General features: G+C 34.1%; 1 protein-coding gene across 2 annotated transcripts; it reads right to left on the reverse strand.

Moving 5' to 3' along the window:
* Positions 1-200: 200 nt before the first annotated feature.
* Positions 201-22,254, reverse strand: LOC128232250 (very-long-chain 3-oxoacyl-CoA reductase-like). Of its 2 annotated transcripts, XM_052945701.1 has the most exons (10): positions 22,023-22,253; positions 19,239-19,361; positions 18,509-18,619; positions 17,970-18,034; positions 17,486-17,530; positions 14,824-14,940; positions 14,351-14,416; positions 13,904-14,053; positions 11,913-12,034; positions 9,977-11,737 (listed from the first exon to the last, which is right to left on the reverse strand). In XM_052945701.1, the coding sequence occupies exons 1-9, from the start codon at positions 22,207-22,209 to the stop codon at positions 11,921-11,923; spliced, it is 978 nt and encodes a 325-aa protein (XP_052801661.1). In that variant the 5' UTR covers positions 22,210-22,253; the 3' UTR covers positions 9,977-11,737; positions 11,913-11,920. The 2 variants fall into 2 exon arrangements, with proteins under 2 accessions (XP_052801662.1, XP_052801661.1); XM_052945702.1 differs by lacking the exons at positions 9,977-11,737; positions 11,913-12,034 and adding an exon at positions 201-849 and having other exon boundaries at positions 22,023-22,254.
* Positions 22,255-23,387: the final 1,133 nt, after the last annotated feature.

A 23,387-nucleotide genomic window follows, 5' to 3' on the forward strand; every position in this document is an offset into this window, starting at 1 on the left:
TGTCGGTGACGAATTTCATTATATTTTTAAATGTACTCACTTTATTGATGCTATAACACAATTATGTATAAAAAATGATGAATGAAACAGATGAAAAGAAATTAATAAAATTTAGCGTAGTTTTTTTTTTAAAGTTTATACTGGATTATTTTATAAATACACCAGGCTAATTAGCACTTACCTCAATTTTACTATAAATTGTTACAAATTTGAATAAATATATTTATTATATTTGTCTTAGTTTACTCCAGAAGTCTTTTCTAAGTACTTACACAGCTTGACCGATTTAATTTTTGTATGTTTATTTGTTGTAAACCTCGTATCACATGTATTATAAGTGCAGAGTGTACAATAAACTTTGAAACAGCTTTAATATAAACGACTCCAGTACATTGCACATAATTACTCGATAAAATTGGCGAAGAAACGTCAAACATTCAGTAGGTATGCTGTAGAAACTACATGCCATCTTCATTATGTTGTTCGGAGTTAATTTCTATTTACATCTTCAATTATAATGGAATTTGAAGAGTGACCGATTAGAATATTTTTACTTGTCTACATATTGTTATTTAAATAAAACAAAGGCCTTAATGATTCCCTTAATATTTCTGTATTCATATATACACGTGCACCATGTCGGTTTCGCCGTAAATGTATTTTAAATAAACAGAAATTTTAAAAGCAAGCTCAATAAGTCATTAAACACATTAGTCAAAACATATGAGACACAACACATAGTGATTACACATATTTTAGGTCCTGTGTCATGTGTTTCTTGACTCTGAGAAGTGTTTCTGCTCGCAATATCACGTGAGCAATCCGAGGCATCATATGCAAAACCCAATCCTGAAACAGACAACATCATAAAATTACTCAACATTCAAATATAAAACAACCGTTACCATTAAGCATAACAAAAATAAAATGCAAAAATAAATAAATAAATCTCGTACTTTTGAGGTTAATTTTGCAAGCGAACACATCTGAGTATCATATCCAAACAGTTTGCATGTTTAAGTATATTAGAAAATTGAAACATATTAATTAAACTAAACGGACATTTATCCAATTTTGCATATAAATATAGTGGAATTAATGAAGATCTCGATGATCGAAAACAAAACAAAACATTATTTATCTGTAAAAAGGTGTGACAGTGTTGGGTTGTGAATACGGCGACTTTTATCCTCACGGCTATTAGGAAAGGAATAATGGAGGCAATAACAATATTCAGCGCAGATCTTCAACAAGAGCTGTCACAGAGTCAGCGCGCTCGACTATTCCGCCGCTTTTCATTGTAAGGATTGAAAAGGTTTGGCGAAACATGCATGGATCACTGTTAGATTAGATTTCAATGCAATACATGATGTGCTTAGACATTACCATCAATGTATTACATGAAACATTTTAACCATATTTTTTAGTCTAATAATAAAGGGCCATTATTTGCAAAATACAGTTATCTAACTTGGTTATTCAATTACGTTAGGTGGTTGAATACCATTGTATAAAGTCTCAATGCAATACATCAAGTAATTGCTGAGATATTATCCTATGTGTTCTATTTAACATGCAAGACCTTAACCAGAATTTACTCGCATAATAAAGGGGCAAAAATTATATAATATGAAAGATAGAGTTATCTTACTTGATTAAAGAAGAAGGTTAAATGGTTGGGAGCATGTGTGTAAAGTTTCAATGCAATACATGATGTATTCGCTGAGGTATTGACTTAAAAGTGGTAACAAGCAAAACCTTAACCAGAATTTCTATGTCTAAAAAGGGGCCATTATTTGAATATAATACAAACTAGAGTTATCTAACTTGGGTAATTAAGTAGGTTGGATGGTTGAGTATCATTGTATAAAGTCTTAATTCAATACCCCAAGTAGTTGCTGAGATATTTACCTACGTGTGCTTACATGCAAAACCTTAACCAGAATATCTAAGTTGAATAAAAAAGGGCAATTATTATCATTAAATGCAAACAAGGGTTATCTTACTTGGTTAATTAAGTAGGATGGATGGTTGAGTACCATTATATCAAGTCTCAATGCAATACCTCAAGTAGTTGCTGAGATATTAACCTATGTGTTCTTGCATGTAAAACCTTAACCAAGGTGTGACGCCAACGCCGACGCCGATGCTTGGGTGAGTAGTATAGCTCTCCATATTCTTCGAATAGTCGAGCTAAAAATGTTAATCGACATGCTGTGAGTCTACCAGCACTAGAAGCGCTTTAATTTACCAAACGATGCGGGATTTTCCGATTTTATTTTATTTCTCTTCATTTGAAGCAGGTTTGATTATACATGTACATCCTGTCTTGTCTAAAATAATAGACGTTCAAAACAGGATTAACCATGTAAAAATAGTAAAATATTCCGTCCACGTGCAAATCCTGTCCTGACCGAACGAAGAGCGTAAAGGGGGGGGGGGGGGCAATTGGATTGCAGTACGTGCTGAAACGTGGATTTCATCCCCAATCGTTGAGCCAGTTTATCGCGGATGACCGAATTAATTTTCAGTTTTATTTCCAGTTAAAATGCTGTAAATGCACATACATATTTGCATAAACCAATGTTGTTGATTTTTATTGTGGCCTGATATATGCTGCTCATCGCAACATCAAAACTTCCTATGTGACGGTCTTGTAACATAACAAGTATTAAATAGACCTGACAAGAAGGCGTATTGTTTTTTCAAAAATAAAATATGAACGACTCAAGAAAGAAATTGATAAATTGATGAAAAAAATGAAATTCGCACAATCATAACACTCTTTACCAAACAACATTTTGTAAGCTGAATTATATTTAATACTATCAATTAACGGCAGGAAATGCACGCAAACAATGTGCGCTCCTTGGAATGAAACACCGTCCGTGCTAGGAAATAAGCAGGTTCATGTTTGAAGAACAAGTTACACATGTCTTTATACAGAAAGTTCACTTATACGAAAGCACATAGAATGAACTTTCGTAAAAGGGCATTTCCTGTCCATATCCTCTTTATATACAGCACACCCCCATTTAAGTTATCCGAGGATGTGTTTCCTAAACCCAATTATTTAAAATAAAAGGACCAAACATAAACAGATAATTATGTACAGATACCCCCAGTCCCTTAAAAGTATATTTTTATTTCAATACAGGAGAAAAAGAGTACAGAAATACGCCGGAAATGCGCCATTTCGGACTAGAAAATGTTTTTAAAAAACACCCCTGTCAACACTTTAAACCAAATTAATTTGGGTTCTGAGGAAGGGGGCGAAAATCAAAATGTTACGCCCCTAAGTTACACCCCCTCTAAAATAAAATCCTTGAGCCGCCCCTGGTGTCGCCAATATTTGTTCTAGGAAAGGTCATTATGACCTCGACATTTGACCCAAAATAAATACAGTTTTCATTGCCAGGTTTGATAGCATAGGTAAATCATATCACGTGAAAAGGTCAAGTGGAACGCCATCATGGCGTTAATGACACCAATGAAAATATTTCTTGTTTAGAGCCGTATATGGTATTGTGAATCAAGCTATGGAAACCATTTTAAATAGTATTTATTTTCGGTTTGCACGTAAATAATAATAAGAAAAAAACTTCAACCCTGTTTAAAGTCGTAAGACATATAGTTCAAGACTAGTGAAACATGATCCTACATGCAGCACATGAATATACACAACTCGTACTTTTGTACTTATGCTATTTACAAGAGGCGTAAAGCTTAAGATTTAGAACACAAACTTAACAATTATAGACGGTGTGTACTTTTATTTTGGAAAACTAACATATATAAATTATAAATTTTCATCACCATATTCATATTTATTTTGAATCCATTTACTAAAATCTTCGGTCAGATTATTGAACATTATCGTTATTTTGTAGTAAATAATATTAACTGTTGTGATGAGCGAGATATTAACTCCTTACATAAATACGTAGCATGCATGCAGTATAGAGTTTTTGAAGTAGAAACTATTTAACAGTTGTTTGTCTAAAGTGAATGAAAATGAACTTTACAAAGATGTACAGACGTCGTAAAAGAATCTATTTTCTTTCATGCTTTATGATGAAATATGGGGTTTAAACAGTGAAATAACAACAGTGAAAATATCAATTTGATATTTTCACTGCAAAATAAGAAGTGAAAATATCAATTTTCAGAACTACTTTTAAAATCCTTTGTTGTTACATGTACAGTACTTGCCTTATAAATTTAAATAAATATATAATTGGAAATTAACAACTTACCGTTTATTACCGGTTATCCCGTTTATCAAACATTTTACTGATCTTTGAAGCTGAATGTTCGAACATTTGCTTTCATTCCAAACAAATTAAAGACAAAAACAACTGTTCGAACATAAATAAAATTTTATAGCATCATTCAAATGTATTTTGAACTGTTAACCGTTGGAGTACGTAAAATGAGCTTCCTGGAGAATTTACACAACAATTTACAGATAGATCCGATATTTTTTACCCCACCCACATCTCAAAATGTGTCAACAAACTAGCGTGGCATATACTCTTCTGGAAAACAAACATTTTAAAGCGAAACAGACTGGTCTCTGACAGTAAGATGACTGAATATTAACTTTCTATAAAAACACGCGTATATGCAGTCTTAAACTAAGAAGAATGGTTAAAATCCAATGAGTATCCACATTTGTTTTGCTAACACATTTGACCTTCCAAATTTTCATTCTATAAATAGCGGCGTAGTAATTTGGTTAAAATAAAGTGTTTTCAATATTTTTTGGAACATTTGTGCACTAATAATACTTCATTTTTTACTGTTCATAAAGCTTTGCAAGAAAAAACGAGCGAATATTAAGCTATAAGAATGAATAGCAGAGAACTATTTCTCAGCAAACCGAAAGTAGAAAAGTTGACAGCTATAATTATGCATGCGGGGCGCTCCATGGGTAGCGGCGTAAAGCCCACCCTTTTCAAAAAGAGGGTAATTCAGAAATAAATAAAAAAACAAATAAAACTCCGAAAATAAGCATAAAAGAAATAGAAAATTTGTTTATTTCAGTGTAAGATCGTATTTAATTTCACTCGTGATCATAAAAAAAACTACATTTTCACTCCAGGCTTCGCCACTCGTGAAAATATGTTTTTTCTATGACACTCGTGAAATAAAATACGATCTTACACTGAAATAAACAAATATCCTCTATATACTACCATTCTATGAATGTATGACGTTGAAATACCAATAATAGACGCCAGTCGACAGTTTTAAGACATATGGCAACCGCTAATATGTCTTGTATACGCGCCTTTAAAGATAAAAAATCTTGCGCAAACACACTGCAAAAACGTAATTTTATACTATGTTTAATATGCATAATACTGTTTTGATTCACAATGTCAGAGCCTATAAATGCATGTTTCAAATTTGATAAAAAAAACAATCACGGCTTATTGTACAATTTTAAGACATATCGAACATTAAAAAAAAGATATCGTTATGTGTTTTAATTGCTATTTCAACCATTTAATCTATACACAAGAGGCCCATGAGGCCTTTGCTCTACTGGCATGGCTCTTGTGGTCATTTTTAATCCAGAGAATGTATGTATGGGTAAAAGGCAACAGACATATAGTTCACGTTTTTTGTTTGGGTTACCTGAAAACGTTGCACGTTCAACATCTGAGGACAGAAAGTGTTGTAAGCAGATTAGTTGTATGAACTTATTAATATGTGCCACGCCAAGGTCATCTGACAAAAATAAAAATGCTTTCAAAACTGTACTCATGGTCAAAATTTCATTTCTGTAGCTTTAAAAATAAAATAAAATGTCAAAAGGTCAAAGTCAAGGTCATCCGAGGATAACATTGATGCTTGTTTCCAAAACTGTACACATGGTCCAAATATCATTGCTGTAGCTTTAAAAATAAAAAAGGTCAAAAGGGGTGGGGCAAAGGGTCATAATTTCAACTGTTTCGCTTGAGAGTCATCATATGATGTTCCATAACAAATATCAAAGGTATGAGCCTTGTGGTTTGAAAGAAGAAGATTTTGAAAATATTTCTTGAATAAGGCTCTAGGAAACTTGTGACCACGGGGCAGTGCTAGTTTTGACACCAGTGGCATACTTTGAACAACCATGGTAGCAGACCACTAAATTAGTTCAATTTAAGTAAAGCAAACCTGTGAACCCCGGGGGATGGCCAGTAATGACCACAGGGGCATAATTTGAACAAACATTTTCAAGCAATTGTGCTAAGATGGATGCGCGAACACACAAAAAGATTTTCAAACATTTCCCAATTTAAGTATTCCAAAACCTGTGAACCCTGGGGCGTGGCCAGTAAAGACCCCGGTGGCATAATTTGAACAAACATGTACCACCAATTTTGTTTAGATGAATGCGCGAACTACAGACACTTTGGCCAATAGAGCTAAAAATGGCCTTTGGACTTTTAACAAGAACAAGGCAGAGTAATTCACAAAATCAACTGCAGAACTAAAAAGGAAGTTGTCTCCCTTTAATCCTAGACTTGACTTCACATGTAAACTTGGCTAAAAATAGACAATTGCTTATGCAGACTTGGCTAATACAGGTTAGCTAAAAAAGCATTTTTTTAAAACTTTCAATGCCCATAATCTAGGCATGCATGGGCGGATCGGGCTGGTTTTCGAAAAGAACCAAGCTCTGATGGATATCTAAATACTGTACAAGTTTCATGAAAATCGGACAAAATAAATGCAAAATTATAGCCTCTTAAATGTTCACAATTTTTTTTTTAAGATTTGACATGGTCACCTTGTTTTTGATCCGATGCGACCTAGTTTCAAAGTAATCAAACATTTCATCGAGCAAAATATTCTAATCAAGTTTCATGAAGATTGTGGATATACTGTAACTGTTTCTTCCCAAGACTTCTCTAACATTTCACCTAATGACCTAGTTTTCGACCCAGGAAAAACTCTTAATTTCTACCAAAATACCATCAAGGGGAATATTCTGACCACAGTTTAAACAAAGATTGATCAATCAATGCCAATATTTGGTTACAGACAAGGTTTTTTTTCTTTCTTTTAAATGACTTAGTTTCTCACCTTTTAAGACTCAGTCCCAACATGTGAATGACTTCATCAAGAGAAACGTTCTGATTAAGTTTTAAAAAAAATGTATCAAATATATTGCCTCTAATACGTTATAAATATCATTTCGATGATTTCACCTATTATACCTATTTACCTCACAATATGACCCACTTTTGAAATACGATTCGATTTTATCAAGGGTAACATTCTGTTTGAACATAATCTGATTACCATGATGGTTCCAGACAAAAAAAACCCGAAGATTTGTCCTAGTGACCTGTTTTTGTCCACATGTGACCCAGTTTTACATTTGCACAACAGTTCATCAAGTGGGAACATTCTGACTGAGTTTGGTGAATAATGGACCAAATATGATGCCTCCAGTGTATTTCAACGATTTGACTTAGTTACCTAGTTTTTGACTACATGTGATCGACCTTTACAAGCGACTGAGACTGGTTAAAAGGGAACAGTATGACCAAGTTTGAACATCATAAAAACCAATCCTTACCGATGGTTCCAAACAAAAAATATAAGATTTGACTCAGAGACCAAAGGGAAACATTCTGATTAAGTTTAAATATTTGACCAAATATAATGCCTCTTTTAGTTCCAAATAATGTTTTGAGATTTGACCTAGTGCTCTTGTTTTAGCCCCATGTAATCCCGAACAGAAAACAATCAGACTATCGGAAAAGTACCTCGAAATGTATTTTGAAATGCCAGTTCATTTCATAACCCAAAATAGACCTGTAAAGTCTTCTTGTCGTCAATATATTAAATGAAGTGAGAACAGCAACGCAATGAGTTACGTAAACATATTTTGGAATCTTGCCAGAAGTTACTGAGTAATGTATTGATTATAAATTCGTATTAAACATTAAGCTATGATATCTGTATGCTTATAGTATGTTGTTAAAACCAAATTGTAACGGACGAAAAGTCGAACACCGATGGCACATAACCGAACTTCAGTTTCAATGTTTAAATCCAATGTAAACTTATATAGAATCAATGGAAGATGCCAGGAGGTAATAAACAAAATGACGACTTCTTTGACAGTGATTAGAATTTGTTGGCGATAAAAAAAGTACACTGGTAGAACTACATGTAGGCGACGACTATGAAGTTTCAATAATAATTGCGTACCTAGATTTTGAACAACATATTTCATAGTACAATTCTCCTAGATTTCAAAAAGACGAGCATTTACCCCAGTTTCATGATGATAGCATCACAACAGAAATACGACGTCGGATCGGCCACGGCGTCGGCAATAAAAAAAGACGTATATCACTATTATTATCGGTCCTCTACGGAAAATTGGACATAAAATGGCCAACCTATATTGAGGTTGTCAATGATACCAATTACTAAGGTACCGTTTCGAATAGAATGATCATACTCTACTGTAATGAATGAGAAATCGTTCTTGTGTGGATTCAAAACTGTTTTACGCATGAATGGTATAGATCTTTGGATAAAATTCGCAACTCCTCGGCCATTTTTATGTTTTCGATAAAAATGGCCGAGGAGCTCCGAATGTTATCCAAGTTAACTTTCAGTCCATATTATACGAATTGAAGCTGTAATCAAATTCAACGTGAAGAAAGGAACTGTTAATTTTGTAATTGAGGAGCTATCGAATAATTCAATTTGATTATATTTGTACATGTTTTGATCTTATTCCAAGAAAATATGTTAAACGATATTATTTTACCTATCCGTATGTGTACAAGTTCATAAAGTTCAGTATTGAACTCAAGCAGAGACAAGACATGTTAAAGTGATCCTTTGTTTGCAAAAGAAGCTTTGTGCTTTAGGCGAGCAACGTTGAATGTGGAACTTTAACGTTGTTTCGGTTCATTACATAGTTTCAACATATTACTCATTTTCAAATTATTTTAGTTCAAATTTTGTATCAACTGTTCGTTCACGATATTTGTGAGAACATACGTCGTTACGAAGCCAATATACAGTGTTAACGTCTTCATAAACTAAAGCGTCGACGTAAGAATACCGACAACATAGAAAATCAAACCAACGTCGGTTTTCTGACGTCATGCCGACGTTTGAATACATCGTGTTTAGTCGGTTAATGTTATTATGTGAAACTATATAAAATATTTCAACTTCAGTGTTCGTGTGTGCACGTATTGTTCTATAAAATGTTTCTAAAATACGAGTTTAACTAGAACCCTAACGGAACGCAAAGTCGCAAACGTTGCAAAATGCAATTTAGAATTACAAAACAATATATTGCCTCTGGTACACGAAAGAGTGCAGAAGCCTATGTTGCAATGCGATATGAAATGCAATATTAACGTATGTGTTCGTGCGTACATAGTGCACCATTCAATCAATAGATCTGTCGTTCTTGACAACAATGTCCGAGCCTTCTTACCTCACTACCTATAAAGGCATTAGCATTTGATTTTTCTTATGAACAATTTTATTAATGCAACGAGTTTGGATTCATTACTTTGTTTATTTACAATATTTAAATACTCATTGAACATTAACATTATTATAAATATACAAGTACATTAAACTCAATTCGAACTGATCGATCGTATTATGGTCAGATTACGTTGGGTAAATGGAAGGATTTGGTTATGGATTGGTCGAAACACGGTCGTGTATATAAACAAAGTAAAATGAGCCTTGTCACGCTTACAACCTATCAACGCTTTCATTACAAATCACAACAGGCATTGTCACCAATTTAACATATATGTACCTTTGAAACAGTTTCAAATAATAGGCCGTCCTCTTCAATAAAAGTATAACACTTCTCCATACACGCTGTGCTCAGTTGGGCTAAAATGCATGCATGCACATTACAACATATATTATAAATAAAGAAACCGTGCTTACAATGTGACCATGTTAATCAAGCAACTACACATGTACTTTACTATTTATTCTATATAAAAGTGATAATCTAAAACAAAATTATTTAAACAAGAGCGGTCGTAAGACAGCGCGCTCGACTACGCCGCTTTGACTTACAATACAATAACGATGTAATAATACCAAGTTTGGTCTCTTTATGTCAAACCTAACTAAAATTATTTGATACATAAGGTGACTTTGATGCTGCCCTCCCACCAGCCCGCCCAAACAATGACGCAAGTCATTCAAATAACTTGATTTCCCATTATGAAAATGTGGTTAAGAATATACAAATATGCCTTTCAAAGGAAATTAAAAAAAAAATAAAAAAATCAAGGGCCATAACTTATATTTAGGCTTAAAACGGAGTTATTTTTCTTGTTGTAAGATGGTCGTAAATAATTTTGAATTTTATTAAGTGCATTTAATGAACGGTATAGAAGTTTTTTTTATTAAAATCCCAACTTGCCCTTAACTTTTACTTGCCTAAAACTTTAACCTAAGTCAATCAGGGGCCATAACTTGTATTAATGATATGGAGTTATGTAACCTCATTGGGTGATGGTCCTGAACAATTGTGTGAAGTATTAAGTCAATTGAATGAAGGGTATAGAAGTTATTAAACAATATCCCAACCTGCCCTAAAACTTTAACCTAAGTTCCATAGTCAATCAGGGGCCATAATTTGTATAAAAGATAATATTGAGTTATCTAACCTCATTATGGGATGGCCCTGAACAACTGTGTGAAGTATTAAGTCAATTGAATGTAGGGTATTGGACTTATAAGTGAAAATCCCAACTTGCCCTAAAACTTTAACCGGACGCCGACGCTGGGGCGAGTAGTATAGCCCACCTATTCTTCGAATAGTCGAGCTAAAAACGTAAGCTATTATAAAAGGAAGGAAAAAATCATTAGCTATATAATGAACACACATCTGAACAGCTCCGGAAGATAATCTAAGGTTTTTTATTCTATCATTAAACAAAATAAGATTGACCTTCATAACCGTTAATAAGTTTAAACTGAATGTTTCCAAATAGTATCACCGCTAAAACCAAAAACTACCTATTTAATTATAGATGTATAAATATGTTTTAAATCAGCTCTTTAATGTACATTATCACACAGAAGACAAGCGGCTGTAGTAGCATCTGCAGCATTCTCCGGAGACTTGGTATTCTTGGCATGAGAATTACAAAAATATCGAAGGACCAGCAATCACTTCACGGATAGATATTTTGATTCCTTGAACATTGTTGTCTTCCATAATATAAGGCTTTACATATTTACTAAACAAAATTTTGGAGAATTTGGCTACAATATACATGTGTTTGGAAATTTCACAAAATGTTCTAACAAAGAGCATGTAATCAAATCCTGTCAAAAACGTATCACGGTGGTGAACTTGTGTCTAGTTCAATTTTATTATAAACCAGAGCTCATCTATACAAATTATGAGTATCCTGGTTCCTCTGAATTATGGAGAGGAATTCAAGATAAAATGTAATTGTATAGGTTTTACTACTGGAAAATTATTTTTAGAGTTTAAAATGTAAATAGAAAATAGTAAAATTGAGTAAGCAAAAAAGGGTTAGCCAAGTCACCTGAGAATATGTGCTAGCAAAGTAAAAATTATATGTTACATGATAACTGTGTCTAACTGTTTTGATTATGCATTGTTATTCTTTTCTCATTCAACACACAAGCTTTTATTCAAGAATTGCTGTTATGTCTTCTTAGAGGCGGCAGACCAGAATATAGAGTCACTTCCCTGAAAATACACACATTGCATGCCACTGAGTGATCACAACTGGAATTCCCCTTCTTCAAATACATCTAATACCTCTTATATTGACATAATATAAACTCATACAAATAGTGAGGAAAATTAATATGTTACCTTGCTAGAAAATGAGATATAATCACTTTACAAATCCAAAACTTACATGTTTAATTAACTGGATTTCTTTGCAGCAGCCTTCTTTTTAGCGCGTTTGGATACCGACAACAAGTTGTTAAATTGAAACTTGTCAGCCAAGGAACGAGGAATGATACCCAAGGCACTTTCCTACAAATTTTACAAAACTAGCAGTTACTTATTAATACTATTGCAATAGAACTTGGAAAGTGAACTTTATGAACATGATTTTTCAACAAGAGCTGTCACAGAGACAGCGCGCTCGACTATTCCGCCGTTTTTCAGTGTAAGGATTGAAAGGTTTTGGCAAAACATGCATGGATCACTGTTAGATTAGATTTCAATGCAATACATGATGTGCTGAGATAATAACATAAATGTGGTTGTATGCAAAATTTTGACCAGAATTTCTAAGTCTAATAATTAAAGGCCATTATTTGCAAAATACAGTTATTTCACTTTGTTATTCAAGTAGGTTGGGTGGTTGAATACCATTGTATAAAGTCTCAATGCAATACATCATGTAGTTGCTCAGATATTATCCTACGTGTGCTAACATGCAAGACCTTAACCAGAATTTCTAAGCCACATAATAAAGGGGCAAAAATTATATAATATGAAAGATAGAATTATCTTACTTGTTTAGTATTGTGAGTATACTTTCAATGCAATACATGATATATTTGCTGAGATATGAGATATTGACTTAAATGTGGTTACATGCAAAACACCAGAATTTCTATGTCAAATAAAAAAGGGGCCATTATTTGAATATAATTCAAACAAGAGTTATCTAACTTGGTTAATTAAGTAGGTCGGATGGTTGAGTACCATTATATAAAGTCTCAATGCAATACCTCAAGAAGTTGCTGAGATATTAACCTAAGTGTGCTTACACACAAAACCTTAACCAGAATTTAGAAGTTGAATAATAAAGGGCAATTATATGCATTCAATGCAAACTAGAGTTATCCACCTTGATTAATTATGTAGGTTGGATGGTTGAGTACCATTGTATAAAGTCTCAATGCAATACCTTAAGTAGTTGCTAAGATATTAACCTATGTGTGCTTGCTCGCAAAACCTTAACCAGAATTTCGAAGTTGAATAATGAAGGGCAATTATTTGCATTAAATGCAAACTAGAGTTATCTCACTTGGTTAATTAAGTAGGTTGGATGGTTGAGTACCATTGTATGAAGTCTCAATGCAATACATCAAGTAGTTGCTGAGATATTAATCTATGTGTTTGCACACAAAACCTTAACCAAGGTGTGACGCCGACGCCAGGGTGAGTAGTATAGCTCTCATTATTCTTCAAATAGTCGAGCTTAAAAGGAGCCATTATACATGTATATTCCCTTATAGAAGATCGGAGATTGACGTAACAGGCAGGATTACACCAGACTATTTTCGTATTTTAACAGAACATCTTACTCACATTTATAACTATTTGCTTTTAAAATCAGAAGATAATAAGATATTTAGAAAGAGGTTCCTTACAAAACATTCCAATTATACCATTTGTAATTTAAGTTGCAAGGTAATTGATCAACTGCAATAAGCAAAATCTACTAGTTATACATGGATCTATCATCCAAAGGTCACCTTATACAAACGAGAATTGCTTAGTTGCAGAAGGTAGGCTATTGGGTGGGGAAATAGATCACATTCTGCATGCTAAGTGTGTGCTAGGAAAGGATAAACAAACTACATAAGCTTAATGTGAAAAAGAAATTGCAAAGAAACTCAAAGATCTAGCTAAACTACTGGGTATAATCCAGAGTGAGTGCAATTAACCATGTACCAGTGTGATTTGAATTGAACTTATCATGTGCTTTTATCGACTCACAAATAAACTGATGTATTGATCAGCCAAATACATGATTGGCTACTGGTGCCTGGTTAATTAATATGCACATTACGCTGAGGAAAGACAATGTGGTTTTATAAAGCACAGAATAATATTGGAAAACTAGGTGATATACTGAACCACAGCCAGATATCTACATGTACTTACCATAAAAGTATGTGGAAGGTAGCCACATGTCACTGCATCAAGGGTGACAGTATTCAGCGCTGACTTCACAAAAGTGGAGGCAGTAGGAATGAAGAGGCTGGATTTACGCATCTTGGTCATGTTGGTGCACACAAAATATGGATGCACACACTAAGACATGGAAAAAAAAAATATGTTTCTTAAAAAAAAATAACAGAGAACAGCTTTCTACAGTTTTTTTTATGATAAATCTGACAGTCTAACAAGGGACGTTACTCGACAATTATAAGAGTCAAAGTTATAGTTCCTTGCTGTACCTGTGCATTGTGTAAACTTGTTCAAAATTTCATTTTAAGATCTTTTTACAGTTTTTGAGTTATGGCGCAAAAAAAATGATAACAACAATGCTATGATAATACGCAGACTTTCTAAAACAGACAAGCTAACAATGTTAGAAATAAAAGTTACCTGCACATTAATTCCTTTGTCAACATACTCATAGTTCAAACACTCTGACAAATACCTCACATACACCTGTAATAAGCGAAACCATAGAGAATTAACATAAAATTGTTCTAAAGCCATTGTAATGCTGCATAAATGTTACTTATTCCTACATTAACATTTCATCTTCTGAAATGCCAATAAGATCAAATATAATATCAGTGGCGGAAATTAGCACAAGCCTACATGCCCTGCACTGGTTAAATGCTTTCCGGGCTTCTGGATTTTATATAGCAGGGCTTGTTCAAAAATGAAATGCCAAGCATTAGAATAAGAATCTGGGCTTTCCCATCCAACAGACTAATTTTGATGACTGATATATAATGCAAATTTCAATTTTTACAGCACAATCACTTTTTTGCTTCTTTTATCTGTTCATGATATTGAAGAGTAAGAGGATAATCATGTCATTCAGTGACACGACCTGGATGCCATACCTTGCAGGCTGAGTATACGGAGAGAAGGGGTGTGGGTATCACCCCAGAAGCAGATGCAATGTTGATAACCACACCTTTCTTCTTCTTCAACATGCCTGGCATCACTATGCTACTCATCTGGAATACATTATGTTGGCAACTGAATACATGTATGTGCTCGTGTATGTGCATAGAACAAAGTCCTACCAACTTTTATGTGTGCAGTTTTATGATATGACTGGTGTTATTAAACAATTTCACTATGATTCTGCACCATAAGATAAATACTTTCCAATACAATTAAAATACTGTTTGAGTACTCTGACAGGAAATCTTATAGTAACTGATAGAATAAATAGACATTCATAAATTTAAAATTCATATCATTTTAAAGACAAGAGGGCCAAATGGCCCTGAATCGCTCACCTGTGATATATTGCACATTGGTTTGATAAGAAATCTGGATGGTTCAAAGTAGTTAAGGTTTTTTAGAAGTCTGGGTCATTTTTTACCCCAATGCCAAAGTTTGGACAATAAAGGTAGAGGTCCACTTAATGATGTATTATGCCAAATAGCTCTAGTCCTTGTGAATTCGGAGAGAATTTTTTTTAATGCTTCTATTATATACAAATATTGAAAACCTAAGCCTATGAACACGGGGCGTGGCCAATTTTGACCCCAGGGCTAAAGTTTGAACAATCTTAATAGTGGTCCAATAAACGATGCTTCATACCAAATATCTAAGGCCTTCGCCTTTTGGTTTCGGAGAAGAAGATTTTTTAAGTTTTCATCATATACATATATAAGGAAACCCATGACCGCCCGGGTGGGGTCAATTTTTGACCCCAGGGCCAAAGACTGAACAATATTGGTACTAGAGTCAACTAGATGATATATCATGCCAAATATCTAAGCTCTTGTCACTACTTGATTTTACGTGTGTATCTATATATGTATATTTGTTATTAATTGTTGTATGTGGCCCATATTGAAAATTGGTATGTGTACTAAATATGTTATCCAGTTTAAATTAAGACGTAACTTGTCTTTGTGAGTTCGGAGAAGATTTTTTAAGTTTTCACTATAACACATATAGAGAAAACCCATCAGCCCCGGGGTGTGGCCAATTTTGACCCCAGGGGCATAATTTGAACAAATTTTGTGGAGGTCCACTAGACGATGAATCATGCCAAATATCTAAGCGCTAAGCCAAGTAAGTTCAGAGGAGATGATTTTGAAGTTTTCACTATAAACATATAGAGAAAACCCATGACCCCCCAAGAGGGCGGGGCCAATTTTGACCCCAAGGCCATAATTTGAACAATCTTTGTAGAGGTCCACTAGACGATGAATCATGCCAAATATCTAAGCTCTAAGCAACGTAAGTTCAGAGGAGAAGATTTTTGATTTTTTTACTATAAACATATAGAGAAAACCCATGACCCCCCGAGGGCGGGGCCAATTTTGACCCCAGGGCCATAATTTGAACAATCTTTGTAGAGGTCCACTAGACGATGAATGATGCCAAATATCTAAGCTCTAGGCCAAGTAAGTTCAGAGGAGAAGATTTTTGAAGTTTTCACTATAAACATATAGAGAAAACCCATGACCCCCCAGGGCGGGGCCAAGTTTGACCCCAAGGCCATAATTTGAACAATCTTTGTAAAGGTCCACTAGACGATGAATCATGCCAAATATCTAAGCTCTAGTCCAAGTAAGTTCAGAGAAGAAGATTTTTGAAGTTTTCACTATAAACATATAGAGAAAACCCATGACCCCCCGGGGCGGGGCCAATTTTGACCCAAGGGCCATAATTTGAACAATCTTAGTAGAGGACCATTTGGTAATCCTTCCTACCATATATCAACGGCCTAAGCCTTGTGGTTTTGGAGAAGAAGATTTTTAAAGTTTTTCCTTTTGGTTGCCATGGCAACCAGAGTTCTGCATGGAATTCAATTCTTTGAACAATTTTCAAAGGGGACCACCCAAGGAACATTCCTGTGAAGTTTGGATGAAATTGGCTAAGCGGTTTATGAAGAGATGTCGTTTAAAGTAAAAGTTTACGGACGGACGGACGCCGGACAAATTGTGATCACAAAAGCTCACCTTGTCACTATGTGTCTAAAAAAGACCAGCAAAACATCTCCATAATAAAAATTTACTGATATACTGAAGGGGAAGTGTTCAAATGAAGATGTATAAAATATATATGGAAAGCAATATCTTGAATAAGATCTCATTTTCAGGAGTAGGTAAAACAATTAACAGTGATGAATCTCAACCCTAAACCTTTTAAAAGCATCATCTAAATAATCATGTTGTTACTTAAAATACTTCCTAACCTGCAATAGCAGACCAGTCAGTGTTTTAAAGTACATGCATTTCTTAAAGTAAAGTCACATCATAAACGACTGTAAGGTTGTTAACATTTAATTTTAATTATTAGTGCTTGATTGACAGTAATACAAAACAGCACATAACCGTTGTATGTATAATACACAGGTTACCAGATAATCTGGACGTAAAATATGTTGTTTCCTTCAAACATTTTGACTTGCAATTGCACTAAATTGCCGGCTGGTATGAAACTCTCAATTGTGTCATTTTATCACGCTGATCACATGCACGTTACATGACAAACTTGATTTAAGAAACACAAGCTTTGTAACCACTACCTACATACCATTGTCACCGATGTGCAGTTAACATGCAGTAAGTCAATGAAGAGCTGGAAAAAAATACATTCATTTTAAAGGTAGTTTTCTTGAAATTAATTATATAAAGCAATGTTCTATACATGTAATTATATTTTTGCAATTTCCCATTTTTAACAGAATAAATCAATAAATATTGACCAAACAATAAACTTTTTGACCCAAATAAAGAATTAACCAGTTTTTTAGATTTATTAATGAACCAGTTATAATACATGAATTACATAAACCATGTGTAAGATTTTCTAAATTAACATTTTAACCACCTTGCAAATTATATATATTTGTAATTTATATTTATATAAAACTATAAATATACATGTTTATGACATAAGGTACTGAAACTGACCTTCAACAATTAATTTAAAGGTTGTTTTTTTCTATAGTCCACAAGGGTATCTTTTTCCCTTCTTAATTTTCTTTTTTTATTGATTCTGAAAGGATTTCTCTTACCTTTTCCCTATCTGGTATATCGAGGAAAAACTCTGGGTACTCATAAGATAGACCAACATTATTTACTGAAATATAAATGTAAATAGGGGTCATCTATTAGTTTAGATGTTTGTATATTTATATATACAACGTTCGTGCTGCTCAGAGCAGAATGATTTTAAAATGATACGATATAAAAGTACATAAGATTCTTTAGAGTCCATCTTAATATCACCAGACAAAAATAAATGAGTTCAAACAAATTAGTGTATCTGGTATATTTCCAGCCAAAATATGTACTTCAAAATATATCTCATTACAACCAAACACAAGAAAACAAATAATGAGGTACTTATAAGTATTTAGTATTCAGCACAAATCTGTACATAAATTAATTTGATGACACAGAAGAGATAATTCTTGATAATATATTCTTTATAGTCTCTATGTTTAACAATTCCTTATACCCCCAGGTAAATAATAATTGACATTATGTAACTATCATAATATTGTAATGAACAAATCACTTTCTACAAACCTATCTAATATAGATTACTTACCAAGCACGCCTATATCAAGACCTTGTAACTGATTACGGATGTTATCATAAATGCTGGTTCCCTGAGAAAAATCTGCTGCAATCGTCTTAGTTTTTACTCTGGACACACCTCCTGGAAAAGTAGGCATTATTTGTTAAGGCTACCTGAAATCACCACAGCAGATGCAAACATTCATCCTTTTTTCTAAATAGGTAAAGCAGCACAATTAAAAAGTAGGCCATTTTTATTGTAACCCGCATGATAATTTAAGCACAAGAGGTTATGTCGAGATGTGCACCAAGTTTTACTCATTGGTGTAGCCACGGTACACATTGTGTTAGCACTACTTTTAAAGTTAGTAAATTTACGGAAGTTTGAGGTTCTGCTGATATTATAACCTTCAGTGCAATATTCTTCGCAACCAACAGTCAAAAGCGCTATAAACTGAGCAATCAAGGATTACACAATAAAATCTTGTAAAAATGTGTAGTTGAAGAGCTATTAAAACCTCAATGATGATTTACTTACAGTGAAAACAAGATTTTAACTGTCATTTGTGTTATGGTACATGAAGACAGAGGGCAGTGTATTGGAGTACTAGGGGTATAAAACATTAAACAATGAGTTTAATGTAAATACTTTTAACAGTTTCTCATGCTGCTGACAGTGACAACACAAAGACTATGACATAAACTAAAAATACTACAATGTCAATATATATTTTTTTTTTAATTATGAAACCTATTCTTACCTATTTCAGCAGCAACGTCATCAAGTTTAGACTGCGTTCGGCTGATCAGTACAATGTTCATCCCACTTTTTGCCAATTGCCTGGCATATTCTTTACCAATACCATCTGTGGCACCAGTAATAACTAGAATAAAGATGTAAAGTGTAACTCACACATGCAACTTAGAACTGAGCAACCTTTTGCCTTTTTCGTTAGTCTAATAGTCATTAAATTTATGTTATATCATTTATATAATAATATCTGAGAGAAAATAGCAAATATAATATATTAAAGGACTTCATCAAACAAGAGTGCCACAAGGCTTTGCATCATTTGCCAATAAAGTGGCCATAACAGGGCTTTCTCATCTTCTTTAGCAGGCCCTAGAATAGGGCTTAGTATTTTTCCCCAATTATAAGACACGTTTCCCAAAAAAAGATAAATAAAAATAATAATAATACAATTCATGTACTCATTGTTTGCACTGATATTATAATTGTGTTTGTTTCTAATAATATGTCAATTGCTTTTTGTTTTAATGAATGAGTTTCCCAATTTGAGTTTTTTACATGTCAATATTTCTGTAATGAAAAGGGCATCCCTCTACCAATTTTACACTGAAAAGCCCTGCAAAGTCAACAGTTGCAAACTATTAACGGACCATAAATCAGGAGTGAGTAAAGCCATTTGGCTTTTAATAGATAAAAGCCATTTACATTATAATGCCTATAAACACTGTCTTTTAGTTTGTAAAAAAATATGGAAAAAGTTGTGAAAATAAGAAAGTCAATTGATGAATTTAATTTGGTCATATAAAGGGCCATAACTCCAGCAAGACTAAAATGGTCTACAAAGTTATTAAATTCAACCACAATAGTATGCCCATCCACAAGGCAAGGGCTTTGTTTTTAGTTGTTGGAGAGCAGTGTTTAGCAGATTTTCTCCTCAGAGCAGTATTGATGGAAATAATGCATTCCCTTACTGGAAACAATCAAAACTAGGGATTCATGTTGTACAATTGTCTAAAGTTTGTCATGTCAAGAGCTCATGCCAAATTGGGGCACCTCAGATCCAATTTATGCATCGTGAGAAGCTGTACTCAGCATTTCTCATGTAACACCCAATTCATCCTGACTTGAGCACAAATACACTCATTCATAGCAAAAGTGTGATGATAATTGCGCGCTTTAAAGAAAATCATGCAATTTGACAGACACAAAAATAAACCACATGAAGACAGAATACAAATAATGCTAATTTCCATGTCAAACTATTAAATATAGCTATATTTTCCTGCCCACTACTGCTCTTAAACCTGTATCTGAAATTGGCTGGATTTTTTCCTGCCCACTACTGCTCTTTAACCTGTATCTGAAATTGGCTGGATTTTTCACTATCATTTAACTACAGCTACATACATGAGTCTTCCTTCGCACTGGGAAATGTATGTACAAAGTTTCATGTGAATATCTGGACAACAATTTTAGATATATACTGAACAAGTTTAAACAGATTATGAAGCTGATCAATACAATGCAGATACTCAACAATTTATTAAAACCAGAGTTAATGGCCTTTTTAAGTGCATATTATGCAACAGTCAATTGTTACCACTCCCCCCCCCAGGTCCAGGTCCAGGGGTATACCAGGAATATGGGTTGTGTTTTAACCTTCCAGGTGGCAGTGCCGGGTGAATGCGGTGGTTTTGCGTGGTTACAATTGACTAGTGCATTAATGTCACTGGCAACAGTGAACACAAAAAGATTCAAAGTTTTAAGTGCATATCTTGAACTGTTTTTAAAGTTATTGCCAAGGTTAAAGTTGTGCAAAATTGACTATAGTCAATATCAGGCAACTAATACAGATAACAACTATAACAGTCCGAGTTTTGGGCCTCCGGCGGAGTCGGGTCAAAAAGGCCCAGTACCAGAAAGGCCCGGTACAGAAAGGCCTGGTCCAGAAAGGCCTACTTTTAAATCAAAGGAAACACCTGTATTGTGTTTGAGGGTGTTGTACTTTGACAGGATTAACGATGTTTGTCTTTAATAAGGTGATAATTATCGTTTCACATTATCAGTTGCGGTGTGTCTTTGATACTTCAAGGTAAGTAATGTTTGGCAGAAGAAGTGTGATAAAGATATATTCATACTATTTATCATTGTTAAACACATTAACCTTGTGAAAAATGCATTATTATGTCTGTCAATAAAAAAATGTTAATGTCACGCCGTTGAATTTTTCTGTACCCACTGAAAATGGTGCAATTTCGAATTCCTGAAATGATTTAAAAGATTATTAAAGACATTATGCCGTTTTTAATAAATATTCATTTCTATATATCTAAGATAACGACAGTTATCAAAGATAAAACATCAAACTGGGCCTTTCTGGTACAGGGCCTTTATGGAAGTCACCGACAGGGCCTTTTTGACCCGCATTCATGGGGTGAAAGTTCAACCAGTCGACATACCTTATTCGAGACGGAAAAAATGTTATTCTATAAGTCTGATTATTGATTGCTGTAGTCATTGGCAGCATGTTAACACTTAAATTTTTACAAAACCTTACAATAAAATCAAGAATGAAGAATGTCAAATGATTCTTATGATCAGCTGATACTCTCATTGAACATGTTGAACCGCCGGAGGGATTGCGGGTCAAAAAGGCCCGTGTTAACATGCTGCCAATGACTACAGCAATCAATAAACAGACTTATAGAATAACATTTTTTCCGTCTCGAATAAAGAGTGTCGACGGGTTGAACTTTCACCCCATGAATGGTTCAGTTGTTATTCACGCACAAACCTGCCCACTCTCCTTTGGTCTTCAACGATCGACCTATCCCTGCAAGTCTTCCAAGGGCATACACCTTCAATACTTTCAACATTGAGAAACATAACTTCAATGCAAAGAAAGACACAGTTAGCCCTCCAATTACAGCAAAACTCTCCGTATAGGAGCCGAGAATCGCACGTACGGTATCAGCTACCATGTTTGCCGGTGTTTGTTTGGACTGGAGTTAACCCCCTTTACAATCGCGCTATCGGAATAGTAGTCTGGTTCCCTGCTTACTGATATTTCATACAGTACGATAGTGTTAGGGGAAGGAACTCCAGACTAAAGCTGGCGACCAATAGTGGTTACACACCACCATTGTTATTCCCTATATAATTCAATGTAAAATTATGATTTTTAGACAACAATTAAAGGCATTTCGAGCGAATGCAGGCTATGATAACCACATATATTCTTAAAGTAAAAGCTTTAAATTACCTTTTAAGCCAATAAAAAAGGGGGGTCAAGTTATTCCTAAGAAAAATCACTCCACTTGAAAAACAAACTCTAAAAATTGCACCGTCCGCCTTGACAGATCTTCCAAAATGACCTTTCAACTATACGGCAGCGGATTATGCTTTAATCTCTACTCTCAATGATAAATCAAGCAAGAATAGATACTTAAGGTATAAAAGTTTCAGGAATAATGATAGTTTTGATTTACAGTGTATTGAGCATGTGAAAACATGTCTATCAATCATAAGAACATTTTTTTTTATTGAGAATTTTCCACACAACGGAAGTACATATGACGTAATGGTGACGTCATTCCTGTAACGACCAATTGTATCGACCGATAATTATCTTTGCTCACTGTAGTAGACAGGGAACCAGGACAAGTGTGGTACAGGGTGATACTGCAGTGCGTTCAGTAGGGCGAGCGTTTTTCGTTTAGAAAAATTTCTTCTTTTTTCTTTTCTTGTGTTTGACATGTTTGTTCACTGTTTTATTTGATGTTAATTAATATGTGTTTCATTGTTTTGTTATGTCACATGCATAGTATATGCATTGACGAATAAAAACTTGAACTTGAAGCAAACGTTTTGTTTTGTATCCCTGTTGCAAACGCAGCGCATACACGTTAAGCGGGAAACCAAACAGCGAACGTTCGCCGCAAACATCTTTACTGAACGCGCTGCAGGAATCCAGTGGATTTCACGTGAAATCCACTCAGAACTCAGTTATTTTAATTAATAATTTTATTTTTTTGGTGTATGACTAAAATACGAAAATAGGCTATTTTCGCGAAAATAGCTTTTTTTGACTAAAATACGAAAATAAGGTTATTTTTTATGAATATTCGTGAAAGGAAGATTATTGACAAAAATGTAGTTA

Source organism: Mya arenaria, chromosome 4 (assembly GCF_026914265.1).
Source record: "Mya arenaria isolate MELC-2E11 chromosome 4, ASM2691426v1".
NCBI classification, from domain to species: Eukaryota; Metazoa; Mollusca; class Bivalvia; order Myida; family Myidae; genus Mya; species Mya arenaria.